This window comes from Chiloscyllium plagiosum, unplaced genomic scaffold (assembly GCF_037043375.1).
Source record: "Chiloscyllium plagiosum isolate Xiang-an unplaced genomic scaffold, Cpla_swu_hap1 HiC_scaffold_35, whole genome shotgun sequence".
Lineage (NCBI taxonomy): Eukaryota > Metazoa > Chordata > Chondrichthyes > Orectolobiformes > Hemiscylliidae > Chiloscyllium > Chiloscyllium plagiosum.
In genome coordinates, this window is record NW_028270173.1 from 63,035,324 (window position 1) to 63,058,678 (window position 23,355).

The 23,355-nt window shown below is 43.2% G+C and overlaps 1 protein-coding gene across 1 annotated transcript; it reads right to left on the reverse strand.

The window, feature by feature from the left end:
• Positions 1 to 1,036: 1,036 nt before the first annotated feature.
• Positions 1,037 to 4,744, reverse strand: LOC122541591 (uncharacterized). The gene has a single exon (XM_043678442.2). The coding sequence runs from the start codon at positions 4,302 to 4,304 to the stop codon at positions 2,865 to 2,867; it is 1,440 nt and encodes a 479-aa protein (XP_043534377.2). The 5' UTR covers positions 4,305 to 4,744; the 3' UTR covers positions 1,037 to 2,864.
• Between the last annotated feature and the right edge of the window lie 18,611 nt (positions 4,745 to 23,355).

A 23,355-nucleotide genomic window follows, 5' to 3' on the forward strand; every position in this document is an offset into this window, starting at 1 on the left:
TTACCCACCACAGATGTTAGGCTGACTGCTCTATAATTCCCAGGTTTTTCTTTGCAGCCCTTCAGAAATGATGGCACAACATTCGCTGCCCTCCAGTCTTCCAGGACCTCATCCATGGCTAACGAAGATGCAAAATATCAGCTAGGACCCCAGCCATTTCTTCTCCTGCCTCTTGCAGTGTTCTTTGATATATCTGGTCAGGGCCAGGAGATTTATCCACCTTCATACATTCTAATACATATAACACCTCCCCTATTGTGATATGGACTGTCCCCAAGATATCATCACTAACTTCCCAAGTTCCAAAATCTTCATGTCTTTCTCCACAGTAAACACAGAGGAGAAATATTCATTGAGGATCTCACCCATCTCCTGTGATTCCACACACACACGTCCACTTTGTTCCTTGAGGGGCCCTATTCTCTGTCCAGTTATTCTTTTTCCTTTAATATTCTTAAAGTACCTCTTTAGATTCACCCTAATCTTCTCAGCCAAGGCTATCTCGTGCACCCTTTTCACCCTCCTGATTTCCTTCTTCAGTAAACTACATTCCCTGTAATCCCCCAGGGATTTCCTTGATCCCAGTTGCCTGTACCTGAGCATGCCTCCTTTTTCTCTGGTCAAAGCCTCAATATCTCTTGTCATCCAGGGTTCCCTATTCCTGCCAATCTTGCTTTCCACCTTCCCAGGAATGTATAGACCTTGACCTCTAGCTAATTCACTTTTAAGGGCCTCCCACTTGCTGGAGGTCCCTTTAACTGAAAACAAACTATTGCAATCAACCCCTGCTGTCTAATTCCATCAAAATTCGCCTTGCCCCAATTTAGAGCTTGAACCTGTCAGTTTCCGAAGTTTCCGGAAACTCTTGCTTTCCATATTTTGAGCAATATGAATTTCAAACATTTCACTGAATCCCTACACTGTGCAAATAGGCCGTTTGGCCCTACAAGTCCTCACTGACCCTCTGAAGAGTAACCCACCCAGACCCACCCCTCTACCCTATTATCCTGCATTTACCCCTGACTAACGCACCTAACCTACACATCCATGAACACTATGGGCAATTTCGCATGGCCAATTCACCCAACCTGCACATCGTTGGATTGTGGGAGGAAACCAGAGCACCTGGAGGAAATCTACACACTACAGTGTACAGAGAAATTTATGCAAACATAAATTTATTCGTATAGAAAAAGAAAATAATTGTATTCCCTTACGTTTAAAATTTATTTCATTTTCATAGTCTGTAAAGAAAATGGTCAAACATGAAAAACAGTCAGTATTGTTCTTGTATTTCCCAATGTCATCCTTCCCTACAAAAACATCGCAAACATGTAACCTTGCACTTATTAGGATGTTCTTATCGGAAGGATGAGAGCTGTTGGAAACTCAGCTGGTGTCAGCTGGTTACTGAGGTGACTTTGTCTCTCTGGGGAATATTCTGGCAATGTCAGTACTTCTTTGAATTCATTCTGGGATTTGGACATCCGTGACTGTGCCTGAATTTGTTGCTGAATCACTGATATCCCTTGAGAAGTTGGTGGTGAGCTGCCATCTTGACAGTCTGCAGTGGTGTCAGGAAGGGATTGTTACTGTGATAACTGCTTTTGCATTTATTGGAGGATGGATAACCTCTGGGACCGATGGTCATTCAGTTTCTCACTGAGTCAATGATCTGTCTCATCGGCAGTCCGCAATGAAGGAGCTTCTCTGGCTGCATGCTGGTGACTGCCGTTTCGATAACAGATGTGACAGTTCCCTTTGCCCCTGCATGATCACAGTGTCCAACCACTTGACACAGGTCTCAAATTACCACACCGGCTGGCTTTTTGTGAACACATTGAACATCTGCACTCTGGCTCTCCAACTCTCAGTTTTGGCAATGACATTTACACTGGATCAGGTTGATTTTGATGATCCCTTTGGCAATTTTCACCAGTTCCTCATTCTTTCTGTTTGACTGGAGATGATGTGTGGTTATTAATTTCCTAATCAATGATGTGACGTCTGAATTCTTCCCTTGTGAATTGAGGTCATTGTCACTGATCACAATGTCAGGAATGTCAGGACGGACTAAACTGAGCTTTCAGACATTCTACAATCTCACTGGTAGTCACTGCTCTCAATCCCCACTGCCTGAATGCGTCGATTGTGACGAGATAATCAGTTCCAGTGCGGGTGAAGCAGTCTACAAACTTCATCCATGGGCCATCTGGGATGTCACGAATCATGAGCAAATCTTTATCTTGTTCAGCTTGATGTTCATTACAAGCCCTGAACAGGATGATATGGTCTTTCAAATCATTACTAATGTTTGGCCAGATCAGCACTTTGCTTACCTTCCTCAGGCGAGACTCAATTCCTTGATTGTTTTGTGTGAGATGTGCTTCAGCATCTCGTTTCTCAGGAATGGGAACGAGATGCTGATCTTGCTCCCTTTGTACAAGATGCCATGTTGGGTCATCACTTGTCCAGTATTCTGACAGGAACAGATGTGTACTTGATGGATTCGGTCCAGCCTTTCATCATTATCGTAGTTGGAGAGCTGCACCTCATTGTGCATTTTGCTTGTTTTGTTAGTAAGATGCTTGTTTCAGATTTGTTCCAAATCTTGGAGTCAGATTGACAGTTTCTATACCGATTTGCTGATGTTTTTGGAGACTGTGAGGCCTTATTACTGAAGTAGCATTAATAGAATTCCTCCTCTCTATGTGCGAATTCATGGGGAAGATCAATTTGATATGCAAGACCCAACTTGCACATCTCATATTTAAATAGTTTAATGTTCCGCATGAATCCTTTGGTATACCAGGAACACTGAAGACATTGTGAGAGCTTAATCACAAACCTCAGACTTCAAAGGTTTACTCTCCTGTATGGATTCTCTGATGCAGCAAAAGATAGGATGACCTTGAGAATGATTTGCCACACATATTACATTTGAATGGTTTTTGCTCTGTGTGAATGTGTCGATGTACACGGAGGATTGATGATTGTGAGAACGATTTGTCACACACCTCGCACATGAATGGTTTCTCCCCGGTGTGAATGCGATGGTGTGTGCGGAAGTTTGTTAAATGTGAGAAGGATTTGTCACACACCTCACACGTGAATGGTTTCTCCCCGGTGTGAATATGTTGATGTATGCGGAGCATTGATGACTGTGAGAATGATTTGTCGCAGATCTTGCACATGAATGGTTTCTCACCTGTGTGAATGCGCTGATGTGTGTGAAGGTTTGTCAAATGCGAGAACGATTTGTCACAAACCTTGCATAAGAATGGTTTTTCTCCGGTGTGAATGCGTTCATGAGCACGGAGGTTTGTTAAATGCGAGAATGATTTATCACACACTTTGCATGTGAATGGTTTCTCTCCAGTATGAATGTGTCGATGTGCATGGAGAATTGACGACTGTGAGAATGATTTGTCACACACCTCGCACTTGAATGGTTTCTCTCCAGTGTGAATGCGCTGGTGTGTCTGGAGGTTTGTTAACTGCGAGAATGATTTGCCACATATCTCACATGTGAATGGTTTCTCCCCAGTGTGAGTGTGTCGGTGGACACGGAGAGTTGATGACTGCGAAAATGATTTGTCACACACCTCACACACAAATGGTTTCTCCCCTGTGTGAGTGTGTCGGTGGACACGGAGAGTTGATGACTGCGAAAATGATTTGTCACACACCTCACACACAAATGGTTTCTCCCCTGTGTGAGTGTGTCGGTGGACACGGAGGTTTGTTAATTGTGAGAATGATTTGTCACACACTTCACATGTGAATGGTTTGTTCTGGGTGTGGAGGCTTTGGTGTTTACAGAGACCTGCTATGTCTGAGAATGATTTGTCACACACCTCACACATGAATGGTTTCTCTTCTGTATGACTGCATTGGTGTTTGTGGAGGACCAATGAGTCTGCGAATGATTTGTCAAACACCTCACATGTGACTAGTTTCTCCCCAGCGTGAACATGTTGGTGTCTACGGAAGGTCGATAAGTCTGAGAATGATTTATCACAAACCTCACATGTAAATGGTTTCTCCCCTGTGTGAATACGTTGGTGTTTGCGAAGGGCCGATGAGTCTGCGAATGATTTGTCACACACCTCACATGTAAATGGTTTCTCCCCTGTGTGAATTCTCTCATGCTTCAGAAGATCCGAAGATTGAATGAATGTTTTGTTACAAACCTTACACCTGAAGGGTTTCTCTCCTGTGTGAATCCTCTGGTGTCTCAGGAGGTTGGACGAAGCCACAAAAGTTTTGTCACAAACTTCACACTTGAACGGTTTATCTTCCATGCAGCTATCCTTGTGTGAACAGTTGTGCGACAAGCATGTAGAGCTCCTGTCTCTCACCTCACATGCAAACAGCCTTTCCCCTCCAGGAATGAGTCATTGGTTCATGAGGCTCGATGAATGATTGAAACTCACCACACTTGGAGCCACTCACACGTCTTCCCAGCCTCACCCTGACCGATCACCCACTGCCGAACCTTCAGAAAGGTTGGTTCTGATGGAAGGCTCCACACCACTGACCAGTTTCAGATCTGATGGTATATCAAAACTCCCCTGACCCGACTGATTTCCAGATAATGGTTTTACTGTCCAATCTCCTCAGTGTTGCACAATGCTGTGAAGGGAAACAGTGTGAATGTTTTTCTACACTTATTCCTCAGGTAATGTTCAGGATCTACCTGTGGTGTTTATCATCCCCGTTTTCTCTGGTGTAGTACAGTACAATTTTCTGTAAAACAGAGAAAGGAATATTGAGTTCCTAAAACTCCCTCTCCTCCTTTGCTGAAGGAGCTGTCTCCTCAGCTAGAGACTGTTCCACAGTGACTGCTAGTCTGCTATACCTTCATGTGTGTGTTGGTGGGGGGAGGGGTGGGGTGCAGCATTCAGATGCAAGGATGTCTGGTCGGCATGGACAGGTTGGACCGAAGGGTCTGTTTCCATGTTGTACATCCCTATTACTCTATGACAGTCACCCCCCCCCCTCTTTTTTCCAGCAGGTACACTGGATAGTGACCAGGAGCAAAGAATGTGACTACTTTCTGTCTTCCACCCAGACTCCTGTCTTCCCAGGCATCGTGAGGGGAATGGGAAAGAGAGTTGGCTGAATTGTAAAACAGGCTTTCAATTCACCACGTGCTTGTGTCATGCTGGTGTGCCTTTTATATAAAAACATACATGAAAAATGATCATTCAATCCAGATTGTCAACTTTCTTCCCTTAGATTAACAATGCAGAGATTGAGAGTTAGAATCTCGCTGCCTCTATCCTATTTCACACCAAGTTCTGTTCATTCAGTGCTGTCATGGTCACTGACTGATTCATTACTACCAGTCTGACAACAGATCACTTTTAAAAGTCTCATTGTTATCTTCAATTCCCTCCATGGTTTCACTCTTTCCTAACTCTGTCATCTCATTTCGCATGACCAGATCTCTGCACTCCTCCATTCTGGACTCTTCAGCATCTCCCATTTCAATGTCCCACCAATTGGTGTCAGGAGCCACCACTAATGCCGTCATCTGCCGAGCCTCCAAACTCTGGATTTCCTCCTCTTAGGACCTTTTTGTGAATCAACATCACTGCCCAGGCCTTGGATAATGTCCTAATATCTCTGCCTGTGATTCAATGTTAGTGTTTGGGTGGTAACTGATTAGTGGGTGGTTATAACAAGGTCAGTAGAGTTTTATGGAGCTCACCCCCTCATGTTATTTTGAAGCCTAGATTGTGTGAACTTCGGAGACTGGGGATGCTGTCTCAGAAAAGTTTAGGTTTTTTTGACCAAGACTTTTCTTCTCGATGAAAACTGTTTGTTGTGTCCCAGGGATTAATCTCTAGCTCATTGGGCCAGATTTTCTGGGGAGAGGCAACCACATGCAGATTGTTGCTCAAACCCTTCTTTTGTTGTGAAAGAAGGGAAATCCACATTTCTGAGAGGACTGTCAGAGGAAGGCCCCCTTTCCACAGCTGCTGCATTTAGAAATGTAAAGGCCCTGGCAGTCACTTTGACAGTGATGTGAAAGGGCAAGTATATAAGGTAAGTGTGAGGAAATGGTGAGGTGCAGCAGAAGTGTCCCTACCTCTAAACCAGGAGGCTGGGTTCAAGTCCTACCTGCTCCACAGATGTATAAAATACATCTCTTAAAGTTGATTTGAAAACATAAGGTGAGCGTGATATTTGGTTGCTGGGAGGGTAAGTGCCAGGTAGAGAAAGGTTACAATGCCAGATAACAGGGTGCCAGCTGGTGAGAGGGTAGGACAACAGTATGGGGTATCAGGTGCTGGGTTGCCCAATGGGATGGCAGTAACATGCCAGCTGTATAGAGTGGCAGTTGGGGAAGGGCAGGGGAGGGGTAGGTGCCACGTGAAGTATTTTTATTCATGGGCTTTGCTGCCTGGATAATATTTACTGCCCATGCTAATTGCTGTTGAGAAGGTGATAGTGAGCTGTTTTCTTCAACCACTGCTCTCCATGTGCTGTAGGTCAACCCTCAATGCCCTTAGAGAAGGAATTCCAGTGTTATGACCCAGTGATACTAAAGGAACAGTGATATATTTCCAAATAAGGAGGTTGAGTGGCTTGGAGAGGAACATGCAGTTGGCTTTGTTCCCATTTATCTGCTGCCTTTGTCCAGCTCGATGGAAGTGGTTGTGGATTTGGAAGGTGCTGTCTCAGGATCTTTGGTGAATTTCTGCAGTGCATTGTGTGGAGAGTTCACACTGCTGCTATTGAGCATTGGTGATGGAAGGAGTGGATGCTTGTGGATGTAATGCCAATAGAGTGGTTGGTTTGACTGGATGGTGTCAAGCTTCTCGAGTGTTGTTGGAGCTGCACCAATCCAGGCAAATGGGGAGTATTCCATAGCACTCCTGACTTATGCCTTGTAGATGGTGGATAGACTTTGGGTAGTGAAAAGGTGAGTTACTCATTGTAATATTTGGAGCCTTTGACCTGCTCTTGTAGATGAGAAAGGGAGGTGGTTAGATCGGCTATTATAAGAGATAGTCAGTGCAAATGTTACTTGCCATTTGTCAGCACAAGCCTGGCTATTGACCAGATCTTTTTGCATTTGAACATGGACTGCTTCAGTATTTGCGGAGATATTCAATGGTGTGACCATCACCGAATCTCCCATTATCAACATCCTGGAGATTATCATTGACTAGAATATAAATACAAGAACAGGTCAGAAGCTCCGAATCTAACAACAAGTAACTCACCTTCTACTCCAAAGCTGAATATGCATGAACCAAGTTAGGGGTCAATTTAACAGATACTTAGGGTTTAGGCTATGTATTAATTTAACTTTTCTTGCCTAAGTATTTTTCTGAATTTCACAGAGCCATCTGAGGTCTCCTTTTTTTAAAGAAGACCTTTGGAGAATTGTTGGTAGTGAGGAATTGCCCAGCAGAGAGAAATAAAAATTCCCAGGAAATTCCTGCAGAGTCTGCTCAGATGGAGTTTTTATAGGCTACCCAGACTCAGATCCCATATACTCTGGAATAATGGCTGTCTGGCCAGTGGAAAACCTGCCCCATTATTTTCCCAGTAGTACACACTGAGATGAGAACCACTGCTGGGTAATATCAGGGAGGAGGGCTGCAGCTTAAAGGAACATCTTTCAGTGCTCCTTGACAAAATTTAATCCATGTTCCTAAGCTCCTCTGCTGCCATTTGAGGTTCTAACCCCACCTCCCTTTACAGTGGATCTATCTGCTCGGATTGACAGTCAATCAGATAGTGAGCAATAAGGGGAGTCACGCTGAATACCTGGTCACTTTCTGCATGTTACACACAAATAATAGACAGCAACCTGCATTATGGAGCACCTTAAGCAGCCTTTAGTGACCTAAGGTGCAGTGCAGGAGTCTTAACTAAATTTGGGTGCGTTCTGTGCACAGACTTCCTGCTACATTTCCTACGATAGCGAAGGAACCACAATTTAAAAGCACTTCATTGTCTGTAAAACACTTTGGGACATCGGATATTCGTGAAAGGTTCTGTATAAATGCCAGCCTTTTTTGTCCTTTTCTCCAGAGGTTACAGAGAGAAGATGGTGGGAAGTCTCGGAGGGATAAAAAGACGGGCAACAAATAAATCCCAACACACAGAAAGATCTGACGATTTACAGTACACAGAGTAAGAACCAGTGCCAAACACAAACACTGAACTTAACAACAGAAAATCTGTAAGAATCCTCAGACACTCTGCACTTCCTGGATAATTACACCTCACCCTCTCATCTTCAGGAATGAGCCACCAACAAAACTCAGCCTGGAAATCAGAGGGAAATGCTTCCAATAAACACACTCAATATCCAACACACAGCTCCAGTCACACAGTTCAGCACAAAGCACCGAGTAAACAGCTCTCTCAGCTGGATCTTCTCACACAGCATAAGGGACATTTCCACCCCTGGCTGCCCACAGGATAGTCAGACTGCCTGAAGATTGGTGTGGATATTATGGGATACAATTTGTATAAAAGCTGCTCCTTCACTCACCATCTCCTCACTTGGTTTTCAGTCCCTATAGGAAGTGAACCAGCTCTGGAAGAGGAAGAGGAGACAATGGGCAGAGTGGGTGGGCTCTCTGATTGACGTCTCTCACAGTCAATCCAAGTATTTCTGGAGCAACATGAGTTTCCCGAAATAAATCAGAAATTCGAGGTGAAACTCAGCAAGTCTGGTAGCATCTATGGAGAAAAAAAATCAGACTGAACATTCGAGTGCAGTGATCCTTTGTCAGATTTGATAAGCTTCCTGAAGCTTAGGAAACTGGTGAAACGAGTTGACTTTGAGCAACAGATCAGGTGAAGATTTAAAGTTGTCATTGTTCCATCTAAATAAACCTCACTTATTGCAACTGCTACCTCTGTTTCCCTGGTAAATGTTAAACAGAGCTTTCTCGTGTGGAAATAGCATTTTTCATCTTCAGAGATTTTCAAAGTGACAATATCAGGTGTAGTATGTGTAGCCTCCATCTGTTAGACAGCAGATCAGAAAGAAAAGTGTCCAGGACAATGATGGCATGCAGTGGTTGGATCAGCACATGAATTGGAGGAAAGGAGACAAATTGTCCTATATTAGTCAAAGTAAACGGCTTTGCAAAAAAATATTATTAGATTCCCTACAGTGTGGAAACAGGCCCTTCAGCCCAACCAGTCCACACCTCTGAAGAGTAACCCATCCAGACCCATTTCCCTCTGATTAATGCACCTAACAGTATGCGCAATTTAACATGGCCAATTCACCAGATCTGCACATCTTTGGACTGTGAGAGGAAACCAGAGCACCCGGAGGAAACCCACGCTGACACAGGGAGAAGGCGTAAACTCCACACAGACAGTCACCCAAGGCTGGAATTGAACGTGGGACCCTGGTGCAGTGCAAGTTCTGACAATTATTTCACTAAAGTATTCTCAATGTCAGTGATTGATTTTGTAATAAATATTGACCACATTTTATTCCCAAACTCATCTTGACATTGGACATCTTTTCACTTCTCTGATTGGTTCACATTCCAGTGTGCTGATTGGTTACTCAGTCAGAGCATTCTTTTGGATCATCAGTGATTGGAGGTATGTTCTCGTGTGACATCAGGTTGAACACCATTTTGTGCACCCGATGGAGTAGTGGAAGGGCGAAAGAAATCATGGACTTGACCAAAATGTATTCGTTCAGGGAATCAGCTCAGAGAAGACAATCACTCTGAAGGAGAAGTGGAAATGTTTGTGAGAGAATCTGGGAGAAGGGAGATCGTGGGAATTTTTGAAATCAGAAGGAGAAACTGAGGACTGCAGATGCTGGAGATCAGAGTTGAGAGTGTGGTGCTGGAAAAGCACAGCTGGTCAGGCAGCATCCGAGGAGCAGGAGAGTCAACATTTCGGACATAAGCCTTTCATCAGGAATTTTTGAAATCAAACCATTAACATTGAGTCTGTGACTTGCTGAGAGACAGATAGTGGAATCAGAGAAGGGAATATTTTTGAGTCATTGGAGGTGATATATAGGAATAAAGAATTATCTTCTCAGTGGTTAGCACTACTAGCTCACAGCACCAGGGACCTGGGTTTGATTCTTGGCCTCAAGTGACTGTCTATGTAGAGTTTACACATTCCCCCTGTGTCTGTATAGGTTTCCTCTGGATGCTGTGGCTTCCTCCTTCAGTCCAAAGATGTGCAGGTTAGGTGGATACACTGTGCTAAATTGCCCACAGAGTCTAGGGATGTTTGTGCTAGATGGATTAGCCATGAGAATTGCAGGGAAAGGGTGGGGTGGATGGGTCTGGGTGGGATGTTCTTCTGAGGTATCTAAAACCTGATTCCTCAGCTGTCAGAGCAGCAAAGATTAACTAACATTAAAGTAAGGGGCTAGATTAGAGTGGTGTTGGAAAAACACAGCAGGTCAGGCAGCATCCGAGGAGCAGGAAAATCAACGTTTCGGGTAACAGCCCTTCATCAGAAATAGAGGCAGGGTGCCTGCAGAATGGAGAGATAAATGAGAGGGGGGTGAGGGTGGGGAGAAAGTAGCATAGAGTACAATAGGTGAATGGGGGTGGGGATGGAGGTGATAGGTCAGAGAGGAGGGTGAAGGAAGGTAGCAAAGAGTACAGTGGGTGAATGGGGTTGGGGATGGAGTTGATAGGTCAGAGAGGAGGGTGGAGTGGATAGGTGGGAAGGAAGATAGGCAGGTAGGACAGGTCATGGGGACAGTGCTGAGCTGGAAGGTTGGAGATGGAGGAAGGGGAAATGAGGAAACTGGTGAAATCCAGATTGTTGCCCTGGGGTTGAAGTGTTCTGAGGCGGAAGATGAGGCGTTCTTCCTCCAGGCCTCAGGGAGCGGCGATGGAGGAGGCCCAGGACCTGCATGCCCTCAGAACTAATAATAGTAAAACTTTCAGAATTGATTCACAACATATTCACCACCCCAGGAACTCCAAATGTATACATGTTCCCTAATTCTGAAGATATTGTCCTAAAAATGAAGGACAAAGGTAATGACCCACATTGAAAATAACAGAATCTGAATAACACAAAATAATAGTTGTCCATGAGGTGTCTGAGAGTGTATGTGCCCTCTGCAAGTCTGAGCTGTAAACCCCAGGATTGTGGTGCACTCCTTCCTGCTATGCTGTGTACCTGGAGACCAAACCAACGAGGGATTGAATTCCGAACTTGCAGCTTGAACCCCCCCCCCCAACCTTGCTGCTTATATTATGAGAAAGTCAAAAGTACTGATTGCCCATCAAACCTCATCAATGGATTACTGGTATTTAATGAGCCACTGGTGTATTTTTTCTGGTGGGACAACAATAAACATTGGATAGTGGTTACGTCTCTGTACAAGCCATGCCTACAACTTCCACATCAGAGTGACCATTCAAGCAGATTTCACACAAAACAATCTAAAATGTGAAGTTCTTCCTCCCAAAAATATCCCTGTAGTTGGTTTCAAAATGTTTTATTGTTTATACGGTTATATCACTAATAGAAGAATATGAGTTCTGTCCCGAAATCTTGTGAAGACCCAACATCTCCAACAATATCTGGTACATTACAGCACAGATGGAAATGTGTTGCTGGAAAAGCGCAGCAGGTCAGGCAGCATCTAGGGAACAGGAGAATCGACGTTTCGGGCATTAGCCCTTCTCCTGAAGAAGGGCTAATGCCCGAAACGTCGATTCTCCTGTTCCCTAGATGCTGCCTGACCTGCTGCGCTTTTCCAGCAACACATTTCCATCTCTGATCTCCAGCATCTGCAGACCTCACTTTCTCCTCATACATTACAGCACAAACTCACATTTGGTTATAAAATGTTTGTGACATTTTCGATTCAAGAAAATAACTGGGAGCAATTTAGCCCCTTGAGTCTTCTGCACCATTTAAGATGGTCATGGATGATCTCATGTTGACCTCAACTCCATTTCCCTGCTCCCTCCCCATAGCACTTCAACCCAAAAATATGTCTATCTCCTCTTTATATTTACTCAATGTCCGAGGTATCCACTACACTCAGGGATAGTGAAGTCCAGATTAATGCCCCTTTGAGAGAGATAATTTCTCCTTATCTCTGTTTTAAATCTGTCATACTTTCACCTAAAATTATGATCTCTCCTTCTAGAAAGCCTCACATGAGGAAATATGCACTTTGTCAATAAAACAGATGCTACAGATCCGAAACAACAACTTAAATTGTTGATAAAACTCAGCAGACAAGCAGCATCTGTGGGAAGAAAGCAGAGTTAACACTTTGACTCTGGTAACTTTTGATTAGAACTGTTAATAACTAGGAAAATAAGGTAGTATTTATACTGAAGTTGAGATATTAAAGGAGATAAGTTAAGATCGTGGATAGCAGGTCAGGACAGAAGAAAAGCTGAATTAGTGACAATGAATTGAATCGAATTGAATTGAATTGAAATGAATTTATTGTCACATGTACCAAGGCAAAACGAAAAGCTTTGTCTTGCAAGCAATACAGGCAGATCACATAGTTAAGGAGCATAGATAATAACAGGTAAACAGTGGCAAAAACAAAAACACAGGTACAGGCGAATATTAAGAGTTTGTGAGTCCATTCAGTATTCTAACAACAGTAGGGTACAAACTGTTTCGAAACCGGCTGGTGCATGTGTTCAGGCTTCTGTACCTTCTCCCCGATGGTAGAGGTTGTAGAAAAACATTGCCAGGGTGTGATGGATCTTTGAGAATGCTGGTGGCCTTTCCTTGACAGCGGGCCTGGTAGATGGATTGTATAGTTGGGAGGTTGGCCCTTGTGATTGTCCGGGTCAGGTTCATCAGTCTCTGTAACGATCTCTGATCTTGAATGGTACAGTTGCCATACCAGGTAGTGATACATCAGACAGAATGCTCTTGATGGCGCACTGATAAAAGTTGGCAAAGGTATTCGCCGTTATGCCAAATTTGCTCAGCTGCCTGAGGAAGAAGAGACGTTGTTGGGCCTTTGTCAGGGTTATCTGTGCTGAATGCAACCTAGTTAATACGATAATGAGTCTAGGAGTATATGGGAATGGGTGACTGTGCTAAAAGCAACCTGTGTCATGACAGGACTGGGTGTGAAAAAAAAGGAAGGATGAAATCAGGCTCTCAACTCATTGAACTCAGTGTTGAGTCCCAGAGGCTGCAGAGTCCCCAAGCAGAAAATGAGATGTTGTTCTTCCAGCTTCTTTTGAGCTTCACTTATTGGTTAGGCCACTGTTGGAATATTGTGTGCAATTCTGGACTCCTTCCTATCGGAAAGATGTAGTGAAACTTGAAAGGGTTCAGAAAAGATTTACAAGGATGTTGCCAGGGTTGGAGGATTTGAGATATAGGGAGAGGCTCAACAGGCTGGGGCTGTTTTCCCTGGAGCGTCAGAGGCTGAGGGGTGACCTTATAGAGGTTTACAAAATTATGAGGGGCATGGATAGGATAAACAGACAAAATATTTTCCCTCGGGTCGGAGCGTCCAGAACTAGAGGGCATAGGTTTAGAGTGAGAGGGGAAAGATATATAAGAGACCTAAGGGGCAATGTTTTCACACAGAGAGTGGTACAGGTATGGAATGAGCTGCCAGAGGAAGTGGTGGAGGCTGGTGCAATTAAAAGGCATTTGGATGGGTATATGAATAGGAAGGGTTTGGAGGGATTCGGGCTGGGTGCTGGAAGGTGGGACTACATTGGGTTTGGATATCTGGTAGGCATGGACGGGTTGGACCGAAGGGTCTGTTTCCATGCTGGACACCTCTATGACTCTATGACTCTATTACAGTAAGACCGAGTCAAAGATGCCGGCCAGGGAACATGGTGATGTGTTGGAGTCGCAGGTAGCTGTCTCTGGTCTATGTCTCGTTCTATCTATTTACCCCTCGCTGTCACCACCGTGCCCCCAACCCCAACCACCCACCCCCCTCCAACCCTTCACCTCACCCATGCTTAAGCTTCACTTTAAGGAACATTTCTTCCAAACTACGATCAGTCTGAAGAAGTGTCATATGACCCTAAACTTTAATTCTGCCTTTTATCCACAATTGCAGCGATTAATTTGGATGACTGTAAATGTAAAATGTTGCAGTTTTGGTAAGACAAACCAGGACAGGACTTACACAGTTAATGTTAGACCCTGGGGAGAGTTGTTGAACAAAGAGAGCTTGAGCTGTAGATGCATAGTTCCTTGAAAGTAGTGTCACGTGTAGACAGGGTGGAGAAGAAAGTGTTTGATGCACTTGCCTTCATTGGCCTGAGTATTGAATACAGGGCTTGGGCTATCACATTACGGCTGTACAAGATATTTGTAAGGCTACGTTTGGAGTACTGCGGACAATTCTGGTCACCCAGCTATAAGAAGGATTTAATTAAACTGGAAAGGGTGCAGAAAAGAGTAAGAAGGATGTTACTGCGACTGGAGGGTTTGAGTTTCAAGGAGAGACTGAATAGGCTGGGACTTCCTTTCCCTGAGGGGTGACCTTTTAGAGGTTTATAAAATCATGAGGGGCATGGATAGGCAAGATCTTTTCCCCAGGGTTGGGGAGTCCATGACTCGAGGGCATAGGTTTGAAGTGAGCGGGGCAAGATTTAAAAAAGGACCTTAGGTGTAACTTTTCAGAGAGTGATGCACATATGGAACTAGCTGCCAGAGGAAATGGTAGAGAAGGATACAATTACAACATTTAAAGCACAACTTGACATGGACAGAAAATTTTTACCTCTTCATTATCACTTTTCTGTACTGGCCTGCTAGCTATAATCTCCTTGTTTGCATCTCTCCTTTCATATCATGCTCTCTCTTTGTGGGCGGTGTCTTCATGTACCCACTCACCTCTTCCCACTGCCGCCCCATGTCCCCCCCAAACCTCACTGCCCAGGTCCCATTCCCTCAGCCCCACCTGCACTCCCACTTCAGCTTCTGCGTAAATACCACTTTTCTTTTCCCTGTTACTAACAGTTCTGATTAAGAGTCACCAGACTCGAAAAGTTGACTGTGCTTTCTTCCCACAGATACAACGCCACACCTGGAGAGTTTCTCCAGCAAATTGTGATTTTGTTTTAAATCTCCAGCATCTGTAGTTCCTTATTTTATTGGCAAAGCAGATGTTTCCTGTTGTGGGACATTCTAGGAGGAGAGATCAAGGTTTTAGGAGAAAGGATGGAAGATTTAAAACAGCGATGAGAAGAAATTATTCCCCTCAATGGGTCATGTATCTGTGGAATTCCCTACCCCAGAGTGTGGTGGATGCGAGAACATTGAGTAAATTTAGGGAGAAGACAGACGGATTTTAACTATTAGTTAGAGTGTTATGGGAAGAGAGCAGGAAAGTGGAGTTGAGCCCAATATGAGCCCAATATGTGAAATGTTGGAGTAGATTCAAGGGGCTGAATTGCCCACTGTTGCTCTTCATTATTTTTGTTGAATTAAAAATCTCTCAAACATTTTATAGTATGAGTTTTTGTTGAAATGTCCTAGATATTGCTGAAGATGTTGGGTTTTCATAAGATGTTGGGACAGACTGATAAATTTTGGCATTTATTCTTCCATTAGGAATATTGCTGTCAAAAAACAAAACATTTTAACACAAATTACAGGGACATCTTTTGCACGGTCCAACTTTTAATTTTGGATCATTTTGCGTGAAAGCCACTCTAATGGTCACTGGAAGTTGCAGGCATGGCTTTTATAGCGACATCGTCAGTTTTGCCAACATCTATTGTTGTCTCACCAGATAGGTTGCATTCCCACATTAGGGATCATTGAAAACCAACAATCTGTTAATGATGTGTCCTTTTGACTTTCTGGTTCATTTCAGCAGCAAGGTGAGGGGTTCGAGCTGTGGCCTTGGAGCTGAATCCCTGGTTGGGTTTGGTCTCCAGGTAGAGCATGGCAGGAGGGAGTGCACCACAATCCTGGATATTACACCTCGGACTTATGGAGGGCACACACACTCTTATACACCTCATGGACTGTGTGGAGTTTGCACGTTCTCCCCGTGTCAGCGTGGGTTTCCTCCGGGTGCTCCGGTTTCCTCCCACAGTCACAAAGATGTGCAGGTTAGGTGAATTGGCCATGCTAAATTGCCTGTAGTGTTAGGTAAGGGGTAAATGTAGGGGTATGGGTGGGTTGCGCTTCGGCGGGGCGGTGTGGACTTGTTGGGCCGAAGGGCCTGTTTCCACACTGTAAGTAATCTAATCTAATCTAATCTAAAAAAAAAACTATTGCTTCGTAATATTCAGATTATTATTTTCAATATGGGCCATTATTTTTGTCCCTTGTTTTGAGGTCAATTTCTCAGAATTGAAGAAAATGTACACATTCGGAGTTCCTGGGATGGTGAGACTGTTGTGAATCAATTCTGAACGTTTTGCTAATACGAGGGTAATGTTAATTAATCTTTGCTGATCTGACAGTTGAGTAATGAGGTTTTGCCCAGGAAAATTTGGTCAAAATGAATCCTTATTCCTATATATCACCTTCAGTGATTTGCAGAGATTTCCTCCAGTGATTCCGCTATCAGTCTCTCAATAAGTCACAGACTAAATATTAACTGCATGGTTTCCAAAACTTTCCACCGTCCCCTTCCCTTGATTCCCTCATAAACATTTCCCCTCCCCCTTCTGAGTGATTGTTTTCTCTGAGCTGATTTCCTGAACTGATACATTTTGGTCAAAACTTTGATTTCTTTTGACTTTCCGTTACTCCACTGCATTGCACATAAACATGTTCAAACTGACATCACAACACATGCCTGGAACCCTGATTATCCGATGAGATTTTTCTGACCGAGTAACAATCAGAGCAGTGAAAAGATGTCCACTGTCAATGTGAGTTTGGGAATGAAATGTGATCAGTATTCATTATCAGCCAATGATTCAGGGAATATTTTGGGGAAAAATAATCCGATCATTCACCATTTTTATGAAGCAGTATAGTTTGAATAATACATTGTCCCCTTCCTCCTAATCATTGCTGATCCCATCACTGCATGCCATCACTGTCTTGGAAGACTGCAGCTGTTTACTGATCTGCTGTCGAGTACTTGGAGGCTACAGCTCCCACACTGTGTCAGTTTGAAAGTCGCTGAGCAACAAGAGTGGTATTCCCACATGAGAAATCTCTGTCAGACACTTACTAGTGGAGCTGAGATAGTGTCCCTTATACTTTGTGTGCAGATCCACCTGAGAAAGCTGTTTCTTTGGTGGTATGTGCTGAAGCTGTGTTTGGATATTCAGTGTGTTTATTGGAAAAGTTCACTTCAGGTTTACAAGCTTAGTTTTGATGATGGCTTATTCCTGAATATGAGAAGATGAAGTGTAATTATCTGGGAGTTACAGAGAGTGTGATGATTCTTACTAATCTCCTATTTTTGAGTTTTGAGTGTGTGTTGGAAGTTGATTGTTATTCCGTGAACTGAGAAAAGTCACACTGTGTTGAGATCTGGATATGGCCTATCTTGTCAAATTCCTCTAAGTTCTTCACACCTCCCCCCCAGCTTAACCCATGACTCGAGCAACCTCCTCTGAAAAGATTGGAACAGATTGTGTTGATGACAGAGCCTTTTGGAACAACCAGATGTCCCAAAGCATTTTACAGTCAGCAACGTACTTTTCTGTTTATTCTTGAAACATTGGAAATGTGGCATCTAATGTGTGTGTGCAGCAAATATCAAAAAATAACAATGTGACAATGTCCAGATAATCTGCTTTTTAAAGCTATTGATTGAGCAAATTGTACATTCACTGTAGAGAGTGAAAAAGTTTAAATCAGATTTGAATTCCTAGTAACTGAATTAAAGTAATCATAAGAACATAAGAAACAGGATCAGGAATAGGTCATCTGGCCCCTTGAGTTTGCTCTACCTTTCAATAGAATCATGGCTTATCTTTTCATGGACTCAGCTCCACTTACTGGACTGTTTACAATAACTCTTAATTTCCTTAATGTTCAAAAATCTATCTATCTTTGCCTTAAAAACATTCAACAAGGTAGCCTGAACTGCTTCACCGGGTGGGGAATTCTACAGATTCACAATCCTTTGGGTGAAGAAATTCCTTCTCAACTCAGTCTTAAACCTGCTCCCTCTTAATTTGAGTGTATGCCCCCTAGTTCTACTTTCACCTGCCATTGGAAACAACCTCCCTGCTTCTAACCTGATTTATTCCCTTCAGAATTTTCTATATTGCAATCAGATTTTTTCTCATTCTTCCAAATTCCCATCAGTATAGTTCCGGTCTACTCAATCTCTCCTCATAAGCCAACTCTTTCAACCTCAACATCAACCTAATGAATCTCCTCTGTACCTCCCTTAGTGTCAGAACATCCCTTCTCAACTAAGGAGACCAAAACTGTACAAGAGTGCTCCAGAGGTGGCCTCACTATTACACTATACAGCTGCAGCATAACCTCCTTGTTTTAAACTCCATACCTCGAGCAAAGAAGGACAGTATTCTATTTGCCTTCTTAATTACCCGCTGCACCTGCAAACCAACTTTTTGTGATTCATGCACAAGGACACGCAGGCCCCTCTGCACATCAGCATGTTGTAATTTCTCACAATTTAAGTACAGTCAATTTTGCTGTTATTCCCACCAAAATGGATGACCTTACATTTACCAACATTGTACTCCACCTGCCAGACAATTGCCCACTCATTTAACCCATCTCTCTGCAGACTTTCAGTGCCCTCTGCACACTTTGATGTACCACTCATCATAGTGTCATCAGCGAACCTTGACACAATACACTTGGTCCCCAACTCCAAATCATCTGTGTAAACTGTAAACAACTGTGGTCCCCACACTGACCTCTGAGCCACATCACTAGCCACTGATTACCAACCTGAAAAACACCTCAATATTCCCCACTGTCTGCTTTCTGTCAGTTAACTAATTCTCTATCATACTAATACATTACTCATAACACAATGCACCTTGATCATATGCAGCAGCCTTTTGCATGGCAGCTTGTCGAATGCCTTCCTGAAATTCACCAGGTCCCTGTTGTCCACTGCACTCATAACGTCCTCACAGAATTCCAGTGAATTAGTTAAATATGATGTGCCTTTCATGATCCCATGCTGCCTTTGTCAGTTGGGACAATATCTCGCCATTTCTTCCTTTATGATAAATTCAAGCATTTTCCCCACTACAGAACTAAAGCTTATAGTTACCCACCTTTTATCTCCCTCCTTTTTTAAACAGTGACATCATATTTACTGTTTTTCAATCTGCCGGAACTGTCCCAGAGTCTGGTGAAATTTTTGTAAATTACCACAAGTGCATTTCTTATTTCACCACCATCTCTTTTAGTATTCTGGGACACATTCCATCAGGGCCAGGAAACCTGTCTATCTCTAGCCCCATTAGCTTGCCCAACACGACCTTTTTAGTGATAATGATCATTTCCAGGTCTTGACAGACTGTAGCTTCTTTGTCATCAATTATTAGCATTTTATTCGTGTCTTCTACTAAGACTGATGCAAGGTACCTGCTCAATGCATTGGCTATTTCCTCATTTCCCATTATTAAAACCCCCTTCTCATCCTCTAAAGGACCAAAGTTTATCTTAGCTGCTATTTTTCATTATATACAATTGTAGAAACTTTTTTGCTCTCTGTTTTTATGTTCTGGGCTAATTTACTCTGACAATCTATCTCACCTTTCTTTATAGCTTTTCTTGTGGCTTTCTGTTGACCTTTAAAGATTTCCCAATCCTCTAGTTTGCCACTAATCTTTGCCTTTTTGTATGCATTAGATTTCAATTTGATGCTCTCTTTACTTTCCTTCATTATCTAAGGCTGATTGTTCCTTTTTCGACAGTCCCTCCTTTTCACTGGTATGTACTTTGCTAAACATAATGAAAAATCGCTTTGAAAATCCTCCACTGTACCTCAATTATTCCATCATATAGTCTTCACTCCCAGTCTTCCTCAGCAAAATCTTTCCACATCCCATTGTAGTCTCCTTTGTTTAAGCACAAGACACAGGTATTTGTTTTACCTTCTCACCCTCCACCTGTAATTTAAATTCAACCATACTGTGATTGTTCCTTCCGAGAAAATCCCTAACTGTGAGATCATCAATTATTCCTGTCTCAATAGGCAGGACCAGATCAAGGAATAACTTACTTCCCTGTAGGTCTCAACACATTCTGTTCGAGGAAACTATCACGATACCTTCTATGAAGTCCTCCTCAAGGCTGCCGTGAACTACTTGGTTTGATCAATCGCTATGTAGATTAAAACTCCCCATGATAATTGCTGCACCAGTTTTACGTGCATTAGTTATTGCTTTGTTTATTGCCCGCCCCAGAGTGACATTATTATTTGCAGGCCTACAGACTATGCTAAACAGTGACTTTTCCCTTTACTATTTCTAATTTCCACCCACATTGAGTTAACCTTTTTCTCTATAGAATCTATATCATCTCTTACAACTACCCCGATGTCATCCTTAAATATCAGAGCGACACCACCTCCCTTTCCTTCCACCCTGTGATGCCAAATACTCTGATACCCCAGGATATTTAATTCCCAGTTGTGACCACCCTGCAGCAATGTCTTTGGAACGGCCATTAAATCATGTCCATTTGTGATGATCAGTGCCACCTTATTTACTTTGTTTTGAAAGCTACGAGCATTTAGTAAAGTGGCCTTAAGCTAATTTTTATACCTTCTACTTGAATCCCAACACGTCCACCAGAAAAACCTTTGTTTTTAAACATTCTCTCTTTTTCTGCCACTACCTGGTTTCCAATCATCTTACTTCTCCACTCTCTACTGCTTTTTGCTTTTTATTTACTCTCTTGATTCTCTATTTCCTTAAGCCCTCACTTACTTTCGCTAACTCAGAGCCGTTCCTTAATTTCCCATCCCTCTCACAAACTAGTTTAAAGTCCACTCTGTTGCACGGGAATTGTATATTTTAAGATATATTTGAACAAAACAACTAAAAGCAACTTTGAGTAAACAATACAAAGGAACCAACTAATAGATTAAACTGGAAAAAATATACTTCCCTTTTAACTTTTAATAGAATAGATGACCCTATGTCAATGTTATGCTTTATATCCTGATAACTGCAGAATCGTAGTTTTTCCAAGAACCAGTTTCATGACACTCTGATCTTCCAATTAGATTACATTTAGATTTTTTTATTATCATGTATATTCGAGAACAGGAATACAGGGGTACAGTGAAAATTGCAAAGAGTCACCACTCTCCAGTGCTAACTTACAATTCAAAGCAAGAAGCAGAAATTAACTAAACAAAATCAAAAACAAAAGAAATGCCCAGATCTGTCGAGGCAGCTCCTGGCTCTCACTCCGAATACTGGAAATTGGCTGGGCCGTTGAACCTTTATCATCGTTGGGGAGCTCGGCAGGGTCTTGGTTCAGAGCTACATCCCTCTGACACCAAGAGTCTTGTACTGGGCCCACTAACGCAGCTGCTACTGGAGCAAAGAGTCATCACTCTCCAGCGCCACCTCACATCTACTACCACTGGCTTGAGTCACCTCTGCCACCTCCTGGGCTAGGCTCACCAACACTGTCTCCGCTGCAGCCACCATGTCGCTGCACCTGTGCCAGGCCTTACAACATGGCTGCTGGTGGAGCAAAGAGTCCGTCAGCCACTGCCATGAGTCCCACGCTTAGCCCACACTTGCCACCACCCCCAATGCTGCTGCAACCAAACTCTCCAAAAGGTCAACAAAAAGACTGTGGAGAAAAGTAAAAGAGAAAAGAAAATCAGATGGAAGAAAAGAATGGGTGAGCCCTGGGCTCATGAGTCGAATGCTGCCACCTGCCACCGCCATCTTGGAAAATGCCATTTAGTTGAATTTTCACAAAAGTTCTGAAGTATCTGCCAACACTGAGGGCCCGTCAGTGATTCCTTTCCTGGTCTCGCCAGGATGAATATTCCAGAGTGTTGAGATTGTTGCAAGATGTGTCTCTTCAACCAGTGACTGTGTTCTCTCCCACATTCACAACACAGTTTTGACTTGAGCCTTCTTCACTGTGGGGAGGATTTAAGTGGTCTGGAGGGGAGTTCTCGTAGCTCTACAGGAGGGGAATGGGTTTGGTCATGTACTGAATATTTTTGCCTGAAGACACTTTAACACTTCATCTCATTCTTGTTTGCTGGGCTCCAATATTGTTGTGAATAGAGTGCTGATGGGGCTGCCTTCCCCGTAACGGCACTGATTCCCCACAATGCTCAAAAAGTGTCAGGCCACAGAACTTTGTTCTGATCTGTTTGTTGTGGGGCCAGTTTAGATTTTTTTGCTGCTTGCTACTCTTGGTCTCTTGGTATTTGTCCGATATGTACTGCTGTGTAGTGTTGGTTGGTTGGTACATTGACTTGGTTCAAACCTAGGCTCTAAAGTCCCCAGTACTGCTTCTGACCTGTTTATCTACTAGTTTGATGATAATGATGGAACGAGGGCTGTACTGGGCTGTGAGATTATGGTGGAATATAATCTTGCTGCTGCTGCTGAAGACTCCTTGCACCTCATGGACATTAAGGAGAAAGTAAGGTCTGCAGATGCTGGAGATCAGAGCTGGAAATGTGTTGCTGGAAAAGCGCAGCAGGTCAGGCAGCATCCAGGGAACAGGAGAATCGACGTTTTGGGCATAAGCCCTTCTTCCTGAAGAAGGGCTTATGCCCAAAACGTCGATTCTCCTGTTCCCTGGATGCTGCCTGACCTGCTGCGCTTTTCCAGCAACACATTTCCACCTCATGGACATTAAGCTTTGTGATCTGTTCTAAGTCCACTTCCCTAGTGATATGTCATACAAAGTACTCGTTCGTCAGTTGAAAAAAGGTGTGGTTGCTTTTCTTGAACTTATTTAAGCTGAAGCATGAGACTCCGTGGAGTCAATATTGAGGATTTCCCCAGCTACCACTGAGATAGGATATGCAAAGAGATGGTGACTGAGGAGTCTGGGCTGATTCTGAATTGTTACAAGATTCTGATACAAGCTCGCATTGAATTCATTGCACATTTTTCACACATTGCCTGACTGTATTTTTCATCACCCTCATGGTGCAGGAGAAGACGAGGGTCTTGTCAGGGGAAAGAAACTATCCACATTGTCCTGGTTATGATCCAGTGTTCCTGTTGGAGAGGAGGGTGTGTGACAGCCAAGTGAGAAAGAAGAAAGGACTTGCATCTGATGCCCAATTCAGAACAAAGAAAAACTGAGACTCACTTGATTGATTCAATTTTTTATTGTTATTTGCACCAAGACACAGTGAAAAGTATTGTTTTATATGCTATACAGCCAGATCATACCATACACAGAACATCAGGGTAATAAAACAGAGTGCAGAATACAGTGTTACAACTG